At 36.5% G+C, this 20137-nt stretch overlaps 1 protein-coding gene across 1 annotated transcript in view; it reads left to right on the top strand.

The window, feature by feature from the left end:
• LOC103756241 overlaps positions 1 to 20137 on the top strand; it is a 46438-nt gene that overhangs the window by 3746 nt on the left and 22555 nt on the right. Inside the window, exons 2-3 of the mRNA XM_029963225.1 lie at positions 11618 to 11866; positions 18692 to 18793. Of these exons, the coding sequence (XP_029819085.1) occupies positions 11618 to 11866; positions 18692 to 18793 (351 nt within the window). The remainder of the gene's footprint in view (positions 1 to 11617; positions 11867 to 18691; positions 18794 to 20137) is intronic.

The following is a 20137-nucleotide window of genomic DNA, read 5'->3' as shown; positions in this document are numbered from 1 at the left end:
TTCTAAAAGCTTCAGAGAGAGAAATATGCTGTTAAAATGGTTTCAGCTATCCAGTTGTGTCAACTGGAAGGCAGCTCAGACAGGTATGCAAGTTATTTCCAAGTGATGAAACCCCTTTTGTAGTAGCTGGGAGCTGAAGTAGGGGACAGGTAACATGCTTCTTGGCCAGAACATATTACTCAAGAGTGCGCAACAGCAGCCTAGGATGGCATTCTGCCAAAAATACCTGTTCTTTCTGTTCAAGCTTCAGTTATCAAAAGGTGTTTGTGGTGGTGTTTTTTTAGTTGGGTTTCCTTTTTTTAAATGGCTTTCCATGTCACAGCTGCTTTGGCTCCCAGATTTGTGTAGGAGAAGTTCAGTAAGTTGGTTTGATGCAAAAGGGGAGACGAGAGGAAGGATGTTAAGTGGTCTTTCAGTAGGTTACCATTCTCTTTCTGGCGCTCTGCGCTCTCTTACACAAACTGTTCTTACTGAGGAGGATCCATTTCCATTGAAATCTCCTATGAGAAAGATGAATTTTTACTTCAGAGAAGGCCGTGGAGTGTGCAAAAGTTATGTTCTGTCTGAAGGGTTACTTGGAATAACATGCCAAATTCTGTATATCCAAAATTCCATATTTACTTCGATGCAGATTCATATTGTGTTTTATCTGTCTTGTGTCCAGCAGAAAGACAAGTCTACTAGCAATGATAAAACAAGCTGACTTTCCTGAGATACCAAACAATTATAAGACAACCCACCTTTGTGTTAGAAATATGTTGTATAGCTAAAGTTTTAATTAAAAAATAAAAATAATCTGCATCTTGTTTATTGCATGATTATAAAAAGTGTTGATAACTTTATGTTTCTCATGGTTTAAGTCTAACATTTGTGTTAGCCCATATTATTCATGTGCAGAGAGTCAGGCAAGTTTACGGTCAATTTTCATTACAAAGGCTGCTTTAAACTGGGGTAGGCTCGAGCCTAAAATGAATTGGCATTTTGGCCCTAATATTTGTATGGTGTCAAACTATGCCCCAGAGAGTACATTAGCTCATAATGGCTTTAGATTGCTTTAGAAAAAGGATGTATTCACTGTCTTGCTAATAAGATAGCTATAATTTCTTTCCATGTTTTTAAGGCTTTATTAGTGTTTTAGAAATATAGGCAAATAACTGATATAAAATGTGACACTGCTTTGAAGTTGATGTAGTTACACTTTTTCATAGGAGCTACATGTATCTTAGAATCAGGTACTTGGAGAGCATTTGTACAATAGTAGAAAACTACATATTCTTACATTGTCTTAACTGCAGGATACTTGATGCTTCTCTAAAGCAGCATCCTCAAAAATGGATCACTCCTCAAAATGGTGCACACAGTATCATCCCCATCAGGCTTTGGAAAACAATGAATACAATTTGAATTGTTCATGCTTACATGCTTACTGCTGCTAAGCAGGAAGCCCCCACTTAGAAAGTTGTCACTTTTTTTTTTTTTTTGGTTAAAAGTCTGAGGGGTGAAAATGCTACCATTTAAAGCATTTGATTATAATTCAGTAGCACAAGGGCTTTTCTTCCTGTAACTGAAATATTAGGAAGCTTTTTCAAGGTCATGTGCTGAGTGGTTGACATCTCTTAAGTCTTGTTTTGGCACTTTTTATTGAAACTCTCTTCATGCCCTTGATATGGTAGTTATATTCCCATTAGAAGAGGGGTGTGTTTTTAGTGTGTTTTTGTTTGTTTGTTGTTTTATTGGGGTTTTTTTTAGAGACAGTAGTAATTAAATTCAGGTGAGTTGGTCAAATAGTTAGAGATTGCTATTTGACCAAATGTGCTGGTGATACCGAAAATTCACAGACTGTTTTTGCTTTCTATGTAATCCTTGGAGCAGCTAGAATTAATAACAACTTGATGAGACAAAAAGTTCTCTAATGATCCCCTCCTATTAAAGTATAAAATTAATTGCATGCTTGCTTGGGAGGGGGCATCAGGACAGGCAGTTAAACTAAATGAAATAATCAAGTCTTTATACTCATTGTGCCTTACCCATGACACACACAGTGAGTATTTTATTAGTAGTAATAATGTTCTTTACAGAGGGCCATTCAAGAGTGGCCAGTGCCATTATGCTAGGTGCTGTAGCTGGGAAAGCAGTCAGGTACTGCTCTAAGCAGCTTCTCGTCAAACAGCCAAAGCCTGGGAAGAATAAAAATCAGTTCAATAAATAAGGCGACGTTGATTAACTTCCAGCACTAGTAGCTTGCTTAAATTACTTTTTTACTGCATTTGTCAGTATGTTGCACTACTAAGATTTTAAAGTATTACACACAGACACACACAGAATCCCTCCACAGTCAAGGGAAACCATTAAAATATCTCTGTCTTCACTTCAGGGTGTTCCATAGATAATATTCCTGATACTCCACTGTACCTTTATCTAAGTAAATATATCTTAAAAGTAAGATTTTCCTGATTTTTACTTTGCTGCTTGCATTAAGACATATCATTTGTATTGCAACCACTCAGGATTGCTTGTATTGTTCCCAGTTCCTTTCACAGCACGTGGGACTTTCTTGGAGAACAGCAAAGAATCAGATTGCTCCAAATCCATTGTATCAGGTTGTGTTGGGGTTTTTTTAGTGAAAATGCTGCATATAACTTAAATCATAATGCTGAATGGAAGTATTTTAACATTCCCTTCCATTATGTATTAGTAATCCAGTTACCTGCTTCTTAATCCTAGAGTTGCTCATAATCGTTCTTAAACTAAGCTGTGGTCAAAAAAGACCCAGTCCTGCTGGGAGTGGAATAAAATGAGATTTTGCTTTTCAATTCAATGGCAACAGAGTCAAGGCTTCACTGTTTGTCATTTTCTACTGTTACTGCCTTTTTTTTAATTCACGGTTCTTGTTTCTTCATGGCTTTGGTTCTTAAGGAAATTTATGGAACAGTGGTCCTGATACCAAGACCTATGGCACTCCCTCCTATTAATCTTATCCCCTAATAAGAATTGGCTGTTTATTTCTTCCTTTTGTTTTATGTCTCAACCATTTATTTTTTATTCTGTCGGGGCTTTGCTTCTCACCCATGGTTACCAAGTTGCCTTAATAGCCTCTTGTGATGAACAAAATGCCACCTCTATAAATCTTTCTGTCTCAATTCACCCACTGTTTCAGTAGATCTGACCTTGAGAAGTTGTACTTGAGCTTTGAGGGCCTCCAGATATTTAACTTCTGTCCTGGACAAAATGTGGCCATAGCCCAGGCAGCTGTGGGTTTGTAGACAGTGGTACAAAGCATTATCCTCTCCCACCCTGACTAAACCTGGTGAACTCCTACCTTCCTTGCTGTCTTTGAACTTACCTACTTCCAGCCTGGTGCTGTCTTATTCCTAAAAAATGACTGAACGCTGTACAAATGTTGTTTTAAAGTCTACTCATAAATGCATCTGGGGCAAAATGCTGACCCAACTTTTGCTTATATCAGAGTGTACACGGTACAGAAATATTTTTTTCCTGGGGGAAATTGCTGCTCTGTCTCTGCTCTCTTTGTGCACCTACAAATCTAGGAGGTTAGGTTTTTTTATTTTTGCTGGGGATTTTATTTATATTCTGGCATATGAACCATGATTTCATAGCAGAAAAATAGCTTCTTTCTCAGGCTGAATTCTCTTTAGTAATCACCCTGTTGGTGATATGATACAGATGAATTTTAAATGTCCTTCATTAAATCTAAGTAATAAACCAATTTAGGTTTCTATTGATGTTTAATAATTAAAGCTTTTATCAGTATAAGCAGAGGCACTTCATGTGTATGCTTTTAACTTTCCTGTAGCCATTAATAGTTTTAAATGTTGCAAACTTAATCGTCCATGAGAAGAACAAATGATTTGTAAGCAGTTTGAAATTAGCAGAGAAGCAAGCTCCAGTGTATAGAACTTTTGTCTTTAACCACGTTTCTGTAGTGTAGAAAAATTACACCAAACTTTGAGGGGTGAAAAAAGAAAGCTAAACTTTATCTTTCAACCTTCATGTAGCAGATTTTAGTCTTCATACCTTTTTTTTTTGCCAGAGCTCACTAGCAGAGTTTTGGCAGCGTTGAATGGTGATGTCACATGCTGCTGTAACCTAAATTGCTGTAGTTCCTCGTGCTTCCAAATGGGGAGAATGGAGGTGCTAATTCCTTAACTTCAGTTCTAATGTGTATGCAAAGTACCTCCAGCACTGAGAATGATAGAAAATCCTCATTATGGGGGGAGAAGGGAGAGAAAAAGGGAAGGCATCTTTGTGGCTTTACAGCAGTTTCGTAACTGTGAGGTCTATTTCTCACTGTTAATGCCTGAATGGGAGTGCAGTGCATTCTAATGCAGAATGTTTTAAGGCTGAATGTGCCATGTGAGAGGAGGGGCTACAGGAGATGGTTTTGTCTTGGAAACCTGGAGAACATGCATTTTAAATTCTTAGATGATGTGGGGAAAAGTTAGCGTTTGATCAGAAACCTTCTTTATTGTTCAGCTTTAGTTTGCACTAAGGGTGTCTGGATTGTTCCTGTCCTTGGAACTCAGCAGTGGGACACGGCAAGTCTCAGACCTCACAGTGTCACATGACAGTGCAGAAGCAGGATCTGTCGTGGTTCACAATTGCACTTGCTCTGCACTCTGAGCAAAGGGCACTGTTATGAAAAATTAGCCATCTGTTATGTCAAAAATTAGCCATCAGCTTGAACGTTGTCTTAAATTAGGATCTTACAATGATAATTACTGTATGTGCATTTTCATTGTGTAAAGCTATGTCACTATAAATCATAGCTCTTCTTATAATTTTTCCTATAATATTATCTTTACAATATTTTAAGCAGTTTTGAATTACTGGTCTCGTGTTCAACTGCACTTCTTAAATTTACTGTCCCTCTACATAACTTTATGTTGGTTATGCTTAATCATAAATTATGTACATAACTTTTTTTAAGTCAACAACAGGAGTGATTATGGTAATGTTCTACTTAAGTACAGAGTATGGGCTTAATTTTTTTTCTTTTTATTGTTCTTTTTTGTGAAAGTTGTTTAGAAGAGGAAAAAATTGTCACAGGTCTGTCTCATTTATTGTGAAGTATTTCCAAATGTCTAATTTTGTTAATCAATTAATGTCGTCCGCATCAGATAGAGTAGGTTCGGGACATGTTTTAAGGGGGAGGGAAATAAAATTGTTGTTCAGTCTGTTTATTTGCTGTACCTAGTAAATATCCTTATTAGTTATGAAGTTAAAAGTTCTATCGAGGTATGGTAAGTACTGGAAGAAATTTCAATTGAGTTAACAAAGGAAATAGAATGAAAATAATTTAAAACTGGTTCACACCAGCAATTCTTCGTGCACTATTAACTGCTAAGATCTAGTCACAAAACATTATTCTGAGGAGAAAAGGTTTAGTGAACCCTAGAAATTGGATTTGATTTATGCCAGAAAATCTGCCTTTTCACTGCTTGAGATTTCTATGGAAGGAAGCCACAGTCTTTTACCAAATGGTTTCTAAGGTAACATCTTATAGCAGAGCATCTGAAACCAATTTGGTTGTTAATGAGAAATAGTTCTCACGGTGGTGGGAAAGTGTGGAGTGAAAGAAAAGGCTCCAAGATTTGGCAGACTGTCTGTAAAGGCATTTAAATAAATGTGTGCTGCTGCTCTGCTTATGAAATTTCTACATGAATTACACATTCATAATTGCCTTTCAAATGTATAGGTCTCTTTTCAGATTTTATTGATAAGTTCTGCATGATTAAAATGTTCGTATACTACAGCCGAATAATTTAAATAGCTGGCACTTTTCCAGTGGAAATCTCTTTACTCCCACTGAAAAAAATATTTGCATTTTTTGGGTGATAGTGTGTTTGTGCTGCCAGAAGTACATCAGTGGGTTGGGTTGGTGCCATATCAGAGTGGTAGCATCTCACTGATGTTGGACACTACTTGCAGGCTTTCTGGGATTCTCATGAGACACATTCTGAGAAGTTACTCTTACACCTGCCTTCTTTTCTAAGGTTCTGTCTAGGTAAATGGTAGGTCAATGAACAGAAATGTGTGGTCATTTTACAGTAGATGATCTTAATATCTCCTACAGTCACAGCCTCTATGAGATGGAGGGAATAGAGTGCTTCTGTCAACAATGGCTCATTGCCATTTCTTCCTTCCTCTCAGGAAGAGAGAAAACTAGCAATTCTGGCTTCCCTTTCCCTGGATACATAATAAACACGTAATGGCTCTCTCCTACCCTTTTGCCTTGCGGCGAGACTGTATTTTCCTGCATTTTGTTTCTTGGTGCCTGTGAAGACTTGCCTGAGTAGAATTCCAGAGTTTAAAATGATGCTTGCCTACTTTTTTTTGCTCGTGTTATTGAATTCTGTGAGTGTATTCTGAGTTGCACAGGGGAAAAACAGTCCCAGTGACACCTTTGCACTAAGCAATTGATCATATTTAGCAAACAGAAAAGCAAAAAGAGTGAGAAACGTTACTGAAGTAAAACTTTTATACTAAAATATATAAAATAGCCATAATCCAGATAACTTTTACAGAGGCAAGAGAAACGTGCCTTAAATGACTGAGTTTCAGATAAACCTGTGTGCTGCTTTAGTTCTGACCAATTACAGAACCATTGGTTATATAGTGTGAGTCTGCTCAGTGCCTTTCTCTGATCAGTGATGTTGTTCTACCAGTTCTTCCAAAAACCTATTGTCTCTATAGGCTGCATTCCCTCAAGGGCAGCTGCCCTGTTTTATACACACATTGGGTGCCAGTCTTGGACTCTGAATAAAATATCCAAATTATTTTGTAAAATTAATTGTGATTAAATTTGGAACCCATAGCTTGAAATACTCTCTAGTCGCCTTATGAAAATTGTGCAGTATAATAGTAGCTTCGCAGTGAGGTTGACTTTGATTTCACCTGCTACAGAGGAAAGCCCTATACTCTGGAAGAGAGAGGATCCTATGAATACATTGTCATGTGATGCTAAATAGGATTTTCAGAGTAATTGACCCCGTTAAGATAAAACTATACCAAAATATGCAGTAAGAATACTTGGGTTCTAGTGCTGTGGTTATAGAAAGTTAGTGTGACATTATCTGCCTGGCTTAGAGCAGCTCTAGGGATGGTGTTGGGGAACATAATAGAAAGGCTCCAAGAGACAAGTTCATGGAGAAGGTCTTTCTGATCATTTGTTGGTTGGCTTGAAGACAACTGTGATTTTATTTTAGTTTTAGTTTTAATAAAAGCACTTGTTAGATCAAATTATTTAACTGCTACTGCTAAAGGTTTTTTTACTTCATCCCTTGCGTGAAATTTAGTGGCTTTTCCTCTCTGAGAAGTCATTCAGGCTCATGAATAACCCTAAAACTGTACTTTTTTGTTTTGCCATTTGACAATCCAAATGAGCTTGTCAGAGGATCATATGAATACAGAATGAGGAGGAGGATTTAAGACAGACAGCAAGGACAACAAGTAAGGACTCTCTGTCCTTGAGCCATTCCGTGGAAGAGGCATGTGGGTTTGTGAATGGATTAGCAATAAACCTTGAAATGTGTTATACGTTCATTTGCACTATGTATAGTCAACATTTTATGTTTTATCATTGAATTTGCTCATAAGGTAATTAGGAAATGAAACTTAATCAACAGCAAAAAATTTAGTATATTCATATTTGTTGCCATCGATATACTGTTGAGATAGTAAAAATAAAACTAATAACACCAGGAATTTCAAGCCTGTTGTGGTATACGGTACCATATATCCACAATGAGTGTCTAAACATCGATAAAAGGATGTTTGAGCTTTTGCTTTTGAGAGTTATTTTCTTAAGTGAATACTTAGAGATAAATCAGGAAAGGAATGGCCATTTCTGCAGGTGTTTTGTTTGTCAACTGTTTTAATTTAGTACCGGGTACTGATGTCAGAAGATCATTAATCTCTGATGCGACTTCTAAATATTCTGGCTGTGGTTTCACTAACAGGAACTTTTCTGATGTTATTCCACTGAATTCAAGTAGCCAAAGTTATTCATGTCACAGAACATCTTTGTATTTTCAGATAAATAATCGTTTCACACTTCACAAAGAACATGAAGACACTCTTCTCCACAAAGGAAGGGAGAAAGCAGGGAGGGAAAGTAGGTCCTGGTTCTCTTTTGAAAAACTGCTGGTGCTTTGGATCTCTGTCTGTAGTTCTGCAGCTTCCGCGAAGGAGAACAGAAAGTTTAATGAGGCTGACAGTCAGCTGAGATGGTGCCGAAATCTGGGGCAGGGGGGTAGCATTTTGGTTTGTCAGTTGTTTTACATTTTTAGTGGGTTCAAGGGGGGAGGTGTTGTTGGGTTTGTATTTTTGAGGATTTGGGGGAGGTGTTGCTGATTGGGGTGCTGGGGTTTTTTCCCTGTAGCAACTGCATTGTGAACAGGATTGTGCCTTCCTAATAATCTTTGGAACTTTTTATGGCTTGTCAGAGCATGTTTCTCACCCCAGTTTTGATAGCAGCCTTCTTCAGCATACCAAGAAAGTGATGAGTAACTGTGGCAAAATAACAACGTAACTAATTAAGCCTAGTTTTCAATGGATTTGTGTCCTTTGACCTATCCATATTTTCACTGCAGTATCCTTGTCCCTCACAACCACCAATTTTCACAAAATCCACTGAATGTAATTATCTTGGACATCTTTGGATCTGTCAAATTTAGCTTGGTTCAGTCAGTGAGAGAACAGTGCTATTTCTGAGGAAAACAAGTTAAAATACTAGCTAAGAAGTAGGGAGCTTTTCCAGACCTATTTATATTTGACATTATTTCTTAAAGGAATTCCTGTTTTTGACCAGAGAATTCTGGGGAAAAAAAATTATTAATAAAATATTTTTGGAAACAGTAAGAGGATGGAATGGGTGCTGGTTCATATTCATTTTAAATGCAAGATTGGATTTTGTCTTTAAATATACATGTGCAGTGTGAATTAGATCTCTGTGAACAAAAGATCATCCCAACCATGTGAGAATGTTAATGTCAAGTAAGTTTGGACTTCTAATATTAGAAAAAAATAGAAATTTCAGTCACTTCACCTTCTTTTGTCATCCTTCTGCATCTGTGTAATGTAACATACTTAATCACGAGTAAACATAAGAAAACTATAATTTCTAATGTCTAGAAGCCATTATTTTAGTAACATAACTAACTTATCAACCTGTTATTTATGATTAAGTTGGCTTGCAAAGTGGTAATATTAAATAACTGTTAAGCTTTCTTTTAATTACTGTTTAGTGCCCCAGGACTGTTGTAGTTCATTTTTAGGCACAGAAATTGAGATAATTCCCTCCGGACTGATCTTGCTGTCTTTATTTCCTGTGTAACAAGTGTGCATGCCATCACTGAATGGGGTACAATAACAGAATTATTCTGAATTTTCTTTCTTTTCCACTCTCTCCCTTTAACTTAAAGAGTTAAACAAAAAAAAAAAAAAAAGTTGTTTGTCCTAAATGTTCTTACTGAAATCCATTATGCATGAAAGGAGTCTGAGTCCATTTGCAAGACCTCTAAATGAACTCCATTCATTCTGTGCTTAGAAATGTCCATTCAGCCAGAAACAGACACAATAGTTACAACCTCATTTATTTTACACCAATACCATCATATTAAAAGTGAACCGTTTGTTTTGAAAAAAGTATAGTAATTTTTCTATGCTAGTTATATAATTCTTTAATAAAATTACTTTAGGGTTTGAATTATGTAAAATTGCCTATCTATTCTTTGCCAATAATTGCAATGTAGTAGCATTGCAGTCATCTAAAATTCTTAAACTTCTTAAAATTCTAAAAATCTTCATGAAGATTTTGAAATAGCTATTTTGAAAATATAAGTTCACTTAGCTTTACTTATTTTCATGTAAAACAAGTTACAGAGACATCTATTTCTAGTTAGCTTGGAAATTAAGCCAATTAGTGATCATAATTAGTGGCTATGCAAAAAAAATAGATTTAAAGTTTTGTCTTTTCAAACATTGAAACTTTGTTTGCATTTGGAAGGTAAATGATTTATGATATGCATGTCAAAATTGTAGGAATGCAGAATTTCATCACTTTAAAATCCACGAAGATAAGTCAAGAATTCACTACTCCACATTTTGTCTGTCTTAAAGTGGAAACTGTCCCATTGTGATCAGCACAATTTCATGATCCTCAGGGTGTGATATCAGACCGTATTACATCTCAGTTTATATGACTTGGAGTGTTCAGCAAGACTCATTGGTTTTCCTTCTAAGGTTAGGAATGAGCAAAAATGATAAGCATTTAGGAGAACCTGGCTTACCTTACATGCAAGTGGGACTTCCATAAGTTGTCATTCTTGCATGCACTATTAAACTTGTGTGAGAAAAGTCTGCAGCCTCCCACAAGCATTCTCTCCCCAGTTCAGGTGAGGGAGGCTCTCTAAAAAGAACCTGAGCTGGTTGCATTTGTGTCCTTTTCTTGCCAGGCTGGGTGGCCATTTGCATGTGTTAATTGCCTAACATGCAGATAGTGTTCAGTGTAGAAATAAATACTATTGGAGGGAAAGAGAAAGTTGAGAGCAGATACAAACCTGAAGTCCTTTATTTATTTAGATTCAGCAGACCCTGTTGCAGTCGACTGTTCAGGGCCCTTTTGAAGGCAGTGACGGAGCCATTTTCATGCCAACTACTGTTTGTGGCACTCTGGCCTTTAAATACCAATAATCAACTTGGAAGGAGGTGACTGTGGTAGCTGACTGGAACTGACTGAGCATTTCCTCCAACAAACTGTAGAAAATACTGTTTGTGGGAAGTATGTGAGTGAGGGTGAATGGGTGAGGGGCTCACGGCAGGAAAAACAACTAACAGGAAAGTGTAAGGAGAAACATCATCTCCTTGCTCTCAACCAGTTCTTTATCTGCCAGTCCTCCTGCTGGTTTGCTTTTCCTGCTGAGTCTCCTCCTCCTTCCGTCCCCTTGACATGCAAAATACACGTCCAGTGAATACCTACACAATGACAGTAACAGCACTTTGTTACTGAAACTCCCTGCATTCTGTAACTCTTGTGTCGCATTCCATTGTTTTGATTACTGCTGAGCTTGACATTATGTGAATCGCACCTGCAGTATGGCCTGGTCTGGGATTGTACAATGCAATAATAACTTGAAGCTACCAGGAGTTCAACAGAGTAAAGGTCTCAGGATATGCTTTCCATAAAGTAAATTGTTTTTAAAGTTGTTTGGGTCTTTTTAATATTTTCATCTGTAAATGTTACGCTTCTGTGTGAACATTAAGTGACATATACTGATTTTCCACAATATGTGTTTTCTCTGGATGATTTTCAACCTGACTCCTTAAATCACTTCTTTACAGTTAAATGCTGTTGATTTTGATGGAGTTTTTTCTGATCGACATCAACATTCTCCCACTTCATGTATTTTCCCAGCTTAGAGATCTGTCAGTTCACTTTTTTTTTTTTTTTTTTTTACTGTTGGGAAACGAAAAGTGAATAAGAAGCATCTGTGACCATATATTAAAAAAAAAAAAAAAAGCAAAAATTAAGAAGAATGATAAAATATGTCCCTCATAACTCACTGCTGACAACTCACTTCTGCTTTTGTTTGTTTAGGTACTTCCCACCACGGTGGCTATTCCCACAATGCAGTGGTCCACGCATTACAAAAATGTGGCATTCGTCACATTGACACAGCAAAAAGATACGGCTGTGAATCTCTCCTCCAAAAGGCCATCAAAGAGAGTGACGTGAAGCGAGAGGATCTCTGGATAACTACCAAACTCTGGCACAGTGATTACGGCTATGAAAACACAAAAAAGGCCTGCTTGGAGTCATGTGAAAGACTTGGCATTGAATATCTTGGTATGAATGTTTACATATAGCTCATTTATTGTGCCTTCCATGTGAGTACTCACAAAGATGAATGAATTCCTGAAAAAATAGATCACAGAAACCAAGTTCTGCCTTTATTTACACATTTGCAGGTTTCTTGTTCTGTTTGTTCTCTACAAAGCTCACATGCATACAATTGAGAGCACAGAGTTTTTTCTTGTTGCAAATGTTTTGAAACAGATCAAGGTATATTTTGTAAAGGTATATCTCATTGTTAAATTCCTTGAGGAACAACTACAGGAGTTTTATATATTTTGCTAAAAACACCCAAAAGCTACGTAACAAGGATTCATAAACTTTACAATAATATATTGGCAACAGGGTGACAAAAATGCCTGTTTTCTTCTGTGGTCTGTTTTCTTCTTCTTGAGGAGTGGGAGTCCTTTCTAAAACTTCCTTTGTAGGTCTATTAATTTTGAAATTCAGAATACTGCCTTTGGTTTGGTCTATCTGACGCAATATACTTTGGGGAAAATATTAGAAGTATTTACAAGACTTTAGAAAACTGAAACTAAATCTAACACTGATGCACTTTCAAATTTAACCTTATCATAAACTTCTTTTAGTAAAAAATGTGATATTGGTACTCCCTTGTTAGATAGGCAAAGAGCTGCCATAGTGATGCCAATTAATTCTTTGCAACAGGCCATAAGAGAGGAGATACCTGACAAAAATAAACATGATATTTGCTTCTTCTTCCCTAGCTGAAGCAATGAGAAGAAAGTGGATGTAGAGGAAGGTGAATTTAAAGTAATAATCTAAAATAATAACACTGGTGGAGATAATCTTTATGCTGATATTCAAGAAGCAATAGACCTAACCATCAAACATTACCTGTCAGTGTCCTGAAGACCTTCATTTTGTTTCTTTCCTCACCCTGTCCCCATTTTAGGAATAAACAAACTTTGATGAGGAAGTGAACAGCTTTTGTGAAGTATGAATTTCGCTGAATTAGTAACATATAGTATTAGTGGCAGCTGTGTGGTATGTTTACTGGCTTTTTTTGCTTGGGTACTTTGCAAGGTGAACAGAGAAAAGTTCTTATATCTGTTAAAGACCGATACCTGCAGCACATCTTTGGCTTCATTCTTTCTGGAAATGTATCCCTTCACTTCCTCCACAGGTACAGAATAATGCAAAATTAATTAAGATTTCTTTTTGTCTGTCCCGTGCAAATGCAGGTCACTGTAATGAGACTTTCATAAACCAAGTTTCAAGCTTTGACTATCTCCTTTAACTTGAGAAGTAACATTACTCCTCCTCTCTGCTTTCTGCTTGTTATTTTGTGTTTGCTTTCTTTTTTCTTCTGCTTGCTCTGGTACTGGTGCTGAATGTCGATGAGAGGAAAACTTGACTCACTTCCAAGAAGTCTTTTTCAGTGATTCCTTCCAGTACTGTAAGCTGTTTTTATTTTCTCAGGTAGTAGGCTGATTGAAGTAGGTGCTCACACAAATACTGAGTTTACATACTGCTGCTGAGCAGAAATACCTGAAAGAAGGAAAGGAATATCTGAGAGCAAGAAATGCACTAATGCTGTCACCATGTGAGTTGAGTCCTTGGATTGGCATAAAGAGAACTTCAGTTTGTGAGATGTGTTCAGACCTCAGACTTCTTTTGCTCATATTACTAAGGCAAACTAAGGGAGTATTACAGCTGCCTGTCCAATTTGTCTCCATACTAGATTTGATCCTTTTTTTTTATTTTTGTTTTGGGTTTTTTAATAATTTTTTTTATTTTTGTTTTGTTTTTTTAATAACCTCACTCATCTTCCCACCTTGCTTCCACTGATATGGAGAAGTCTGAAAGATTTCTAAAGCTCTTCCCAAATCACTTAGTCTGCCATAGTGACCTAAATCAATGCAGGCTTCAGCTTGCTTTAACTTGACAGTTTGTGAAGTGTGATGGCTTTGGAAATACTTGACATGCAAGTCACTGATCTGTATATGAGGACGGTGACCACCATGAGAAGGATGGGATGGCAAGTGGAGCAACAGTTTTGGCTACTGGGGTTTAATCTCTCTTGTACCAACTCCACAGTTTCTATTAAGCACAGTGTGATCTGCACTGCTCTGAGAGAGATAAAGGTGAGTTCCATCTTTGGTGCTGTTTATGCTGGGAACTAGACCCTCAGAGGAGGTACAATACCTGGAGTGTTTCACGGGTTCATGGAGAGCATCCTTAGGGAGCCCTGTACCTCCTGTCTGAAAGCACTCAGCTGGAAGGTGCTACTGGAAGGATTTTCAAGCAAAATGAGGCAGTACCTTGAAATATGAACCTTTCAAGTTTTTTCAGGAATGCTTAGAGTAAGAGCTTTCTGTTGGAAATTGAGGCTTATCACAAGTCCAGCAAAAGTAATTAGAATCCAGAAGATTGGTTTGAATATAAGGCTATAAGCTTGTAGAAATAAGGTCAAGATATCTGTTTTCATTCATACCTGCCTTTTGTGTCCCTTTTCTGCTGACCAGTCTGTACCATAGAGAGGACCTAAAATCCATGGCAAAAAGAGATCTGGTAATAACAGGGCAATTTGTGTCCAAGCTTATTTAGGAAAGTAAATTCTTTAGTTGCAAGCATGTGTTAATGCTGGCAGTTTTTCTGTAAAACAGGAGTGTGAAATAATGATCAGAATAAATCAGAATTTCCTGATTTCATTCTATGATATTAACCATATATGGTTAGTTCACAGCATCTCTGTAAAGATACATAGTTCTCAAAGAAAACCGAAATATCCTAAATAAAAATCTTTGATGTTAGACCTTTATGTTGTAGGAAAAGTTAGTAATTCAGAAGACTACAGAGAGAAGAAGCTGCAGGAGTCCTGGCAGCTAAATGTTCAGCTCGGCTTTTTGTTCCTGTTCCTGTTAATTTTCTTGAGGATCCTTATGGATTACACAGTCCATCTATACAGACTGAATTAGAGACCTGGGAAGTAATCTCACAGGAGTTAATAAATCAGTATATAGGCTACCAGCTGTTGAAACAGATGAATTGTTGAAAGCAGTCACAGCTTTTTAAGAGAAAAAGTGCTCCGTGTAAAATATGTGTTATGAAGCCTTTTCAACAAACACTTTTGAGGCAAATGGTACTAGGAGAGCAGTGTTCCAGGATTTTTATTTGAACTGGTAGATTATATATCCATGATGTGCTGGAACTTTGTATTATTTGTGGGCAGTGGTTGTAATAGATATTCTGCTCCTTGCATTTTCTAAATGTGGTCTTCAACTAGCAGACACAGTAAACCAGTATGAAATGGCAGCAAATCTTACAGGTTTGGCAGTAACAGAATACATTCCTTGGTGTTTGAATCTAACCTCCAAAATAACTTCTTGAATGTGATTTGTGGCTTACGGATTTCATAAACAATTTTATTTTCCTTTTGACTATTCGAGTTTGTCCCATTCAGGCAAATCTGACCTATCACAAATCCCCAACTGGAGCTGGACAAATGCACTCTCAGCATATTCAGTGTAATAGATGAATCACATGGAATGGGTGTATTATCATAATTCAGGTTCTGTATTGCTTCAAAACACTTAGGGTTGTTTTTTTTTTCACATTGATCCTTGTTCAATAGAACAAAACAAAAAAAATACAAAAGATTGAGTGGGAGAGAAAAACACATCATGTCAATACTAAGTACAGTGACTATTGAGAAAAGGAGGGAAAATAATTGCTTTAAGATAGCTGGGAAACATTGAAAAATATTCTTTTGCTTTTAGATGTGATATAAGACAGGGCTTGTTCTTCAAAACTACATTTGTTTTAGTCAATGTGGACCTTTTTTTTATATTGTATTAAGAATTTCAATAGAATTGCAAACTTTCAATAGAATTGCCAACATGCTGTTGGCTTTTAAACCTACTTTCCAGGGCCATTTGATTGTTGCTTGTAGGTGCTGCAACCGCTAAGTAATAAGCCATTCTATTTTAAATGTATGTGTGAAAGCAGTACTGTGCCTTGACATTTAAATAAACTTCAGGCCTTCGCTTACCACTGCACCATTGCAGCTTGATTTTCTTCAAAGGATGTTTTAAAAAGGTGTTAAGTAAAAAAACTGAATGTTTGGATGTTTTTTTCTTCTTTCTCAAGTGCATCCTTTACTGTGAATCATGGTGGATTTTTCAATTTAAGATTATTTTTGAAAAGTATATGGTTGGAGGACATCTCAAGGTGTTAATTTAATCTTTCCCGTGTACAAAGCACAACCCCATCATTCTCAATACAATAAAATGTAGTCTGTTCTTAAAAACCTTCAGTGATAAAATTACACATTTCTTGATTACTAGAACCTTGAGCTATTTTGATAAATGATTTAAAACTAATTTCTTGCCTCCAAAATGAATTAAAGAGTGTTTGTGTTCTCATAATCCCCCAGGAGGGGAAATATTTTAAGCAAAAGAAAGTGTGTGTGGGTGTAGGGTGTGAATGTGTGTACAAATAAAGATGAAATCATAGACCTGGGTTTGTGCAGGGCTTACTGTTTTTGTTGGCCTGCAGGTATCATGCAAAGTTTTCTAACAGATGCAGTAGAAGAAAGCAGATCCTGGCTGTGCCATGACTGGCACAAAGACTGTTCTGCTCATTATCTGTGAGATAAGGGACCTTTGCCCCACATCTTTGGGGAAAACTTCTTGCAGTCCAGAAGAACTGTGCTTTGTGATCCAGTAGAGGCTTTCTAACCCTAAATGCATATATTTCTAAATGTGAAGTAATTTTTATTTCAACAAAACCCCTAAATTAAAATAAACATAGTAGGATGATATAGACATCACATACCTGGTAACATCACCTTTCTAAAATAAAGTGTTAACAGCTAATCATGTTTGCACTGAAGAGGCCTAAGACACTAGTACAGGGAGGGCTGATGTGTTGCATTTTTTTTTTAAATGTCCAAGGCCAGAGATCTTTCAGTTATCAAATCTGTTAAGTCTTTCTTCTGAGAGTGCTTGAGTTTCTTGGACTGAGTACAATGCATCTCTGTATATGGAAATCCATGATGTAGCTATTTCTGTGAGCATTTGCAAACTGTCGTGTCCAGCTGAATAATCAGGCTTTTGGAGAAGTAGCTTTTGGTGAAATTCTGCTGAAGTTTGATTATTTTTGCTAAATGATGTGTTTCTGCATACTTAAGCAGTTCTTACTAGTCTGGTTTGGAGAACATAGCAAGCAGCAATTAAAGATACATAATTCCATTTTTATGTGAGGTAGGCATCAGATACCACTAACTTACACCTACTTACATGTGACATTTGCGTTATCCAAGCAAAAAAGTTTAAATTCAAACATGGCAGTCTCTGTGCAGTAAGTACCACCAATGGCATATAATTTTGGATCAAACCAAACACTTGATATTAGCAGTTCCTAGTGCTAATCCTTGGGTTTACGTCTAATATAGATCAGTGGAAATTTCATTGGCAACAGAATTTAAGTAGCCCTGACTTTTGATCAGAACCTCACCAAATGCTTTATTAGTTCCCAGTATTAGTTTTCAGTTAAATGTCACAGAAATTGGTATTTATTCCAATAGCATGTATTGGTATTTATTTTTAATAAATACAAGTTGTTTTCTCAGAGCAATTAGAGAAGAAGTAATTATTCGTGCATTGGTGATGAACAAGACTGCATATGGAATTGGAAGTGGATTTTATGTATATAAGGGCAAAGAATAGGCAACTTTTTCTTTAAATGTGATGCAAATCCAGATGCTCCAGATCATTACATATGAGTGATATTTGCTTTCCTGAGCAATTGTATATAAAAGTCTAATGTGTTATTAATATTGGAAAGTGCAAATTTAGCTTGTGATTTTTGCAATACATCCAAAATAATTTTTTTCTTCATACAATTGTAATGTATCTTACTGTACAAAACTCTGTACTGTTCTAAAATTTTTAATCAAAGTAAACTACTCTTTTTAACAGTGTTGCAGTGATGTGCCAAAATTGGAACTGGTGTATTATAGAGAATTTCAAGTTACCTTTTCCTCTTAAATTGAGGTTGAGTTTGTATTTTTACAGGTGGAAAACTAATATACCAGCCCACTGGTATAGTAATCATTAGTGCAGTCCTTAAAAGGGAATAAAAAGAATTATTTTTCTTTTTTCCCCCCCCTTTTTTCGTTATTCACAAAGCAGAGGATTTGTATTTTCTCAAAGAGGTGCTGTAAATGAATAGTGTGATGTATTCAAAGAACAAAACCCTCTTCTCACTGAAACAAGTTGGAGGTTTTTTTATTTCTTAACTCTGTATTTGAACTGCCATAAAAGGAATATTATAAAGAACAAAGAAAATGGTGTACATCTCAGTCATCTCTTTATTTTCTTTTGCTGTTTTTCATCAGACTAATGTATGCAGCAAAGGCCAAAACCTGTTTGACTGGGATGCCTGCTGTTTAATCTGGAGTTGGAATTTAAATAGAAATGTAATTGTTTTCCAAATATCTCTTAAATTTCTCCTTCAGAATGTCTAGCAGTGTCTACAAACTTATAAAGGAGTTTAGGTCCTGTCATTTTTGCAGTTTAGATAATCTCATTTGAAACACTGAGTCCAATACATGTACATTTCTCACTTTAATTTATGTGAATTTCTGCTGCCCTTGGTTGTTAATGAGATGTTATAGAATTCGTTTATTAAAACTAAATGGATGTGTGCAGTAATGACCATGGAGTAGTATTTGTTACTATTACAGTGATAATGTGTTGGGGCCATTATGGAGGGAAAATGCTTTTTCACATGATTTGATATATTTATTTTTTGCACACTTTACTGACCAGTCTGGTTCTGTTTCTTTTTTAGATCTGTATTTAATGCACTGGCCTGATGCACATGTTCTGGGTAAAAGCAATCGAGAGGTCCGAGCTGAAACCTGGAGAGCGATGGAAGAGCTCTATGAGAAAGGTTTTTCTTGTTACATCACTTATCTCAACAGAAGGAACTATTGTGCACTTTGGGATTTGGGGAAGTCATAGTGAGAGATGTTCAAAGCTGAATTTGAACTGGGTGCTCATATTTCAGTGGAATTTGTGTGTGTAAGTTATGAGAGTCTCTTTGGAAATTGCAGTGTTCCTTGTAAATATAATACATTGTCAAATTCTGTCCATGACATCAATAATGGTGTGCATACTTTCTTGAGGAAACCTACTGATTGCATTGAAATCTATATGCCACTATAGAACACTTTTGAACACTACAGAACACCTTTGTAGTAACCTCTTCTGTGTTAAGTATAAATCATGCCAAGTTTTACTTCTTTTAGATTTTTTTTTTGATTGTATGATGCCATTTTCCAGTTTATTGTGGTATTTTGTAGTTCCATTTGTGTTTTAGAAAATGTTCAACAAAAGAAAATGGCTAGATGAGGAGCAAATACTGAACTGCAGATTCTTTCCTACTAACTTTTGGAAAAAATTTCAAAGAAGGGAGCTATTTGCTCAAGTTCTGATAACTCTTTTTTTGGTGCATTGCAACCTTCAATTTATGTTCATAGCAATAGGAAGAGTAGACTGTAGATTTACAAGGAGGATTTTGTTCCTGAAGTATGCAGAATTATTAGAAATGGTGTCATGAGAGAAGATCCTGTCATGCAATTTTTGGCCATGTGAACCACCCTGTTTACAGCTTCAGAGAAGCTCCACAGTTGGGGAGAAGACTTCTTGGAGTAAGTAGTCTAACACTAACCCAGAGTTACTGAAGTAGTGATTGCAGCAGGAGAGTTGCACAAAGACAATTACAGGCTGTGTGTCACTGCCAGCTTTATCAGAGCCATAAACCAACTTCTCCTCTTACACTTCAACCCTTTGTTTACTTTTGCTCTGCCTCTGGAAACGCAGAAGTGAATTATCTTTGGTATATCTTTTGTTCTTGCTTTTTGTATTAAGCATAAGGGAAGGTGCCAAAAGTGTTTTCTGCTGTGTAAGGCATTACAACATTCAGTTTTTAAAGAAATGCTGCACTGACCTGATACTTCAAAGCATCAATGACTCTTACATCCAAAAATGGATTATTTCACAAGGTATTTCATCCTTCCATTGAGAAGGTTTTTTTCTCAAGAATACTTAAGGTAGTGCATGTCATTCGTGCCTAGATATGGCATCTTAATTTGCTGCAAACAGGTTGTATTTTTCACATTCTATTATTATTCCTATCGGCTTTTTTCTGCTTTTCCATATGTCTCTGTGATCTTTCCTGTCTTGCACAACTCTTTCTTTCTCTATATATCTTCCCGATGGGAAAGACTATGAG

This window comes from Manacus vitellinus, unplaced genomic scaffold (assembly GCF_001715985.3).
Source record: "Manacus vitellinus isolate BGI_N305 unplaced genomic scaffold, ASM171598v3 scaffold_56_pilon, whole genome shotgun sequence".
Classification (NCBI taxonomy): domain Eukaryota; kingdom Metazoa; phylum Chordata; class Aves; order Passeriformes; family Pipridae; genus Manacus; species Manacus vitellinus.
Note: the sequence above shows the minus strand (reverse complement) of the source record. Positions and strands in the feature narration are given on the sequence as shown.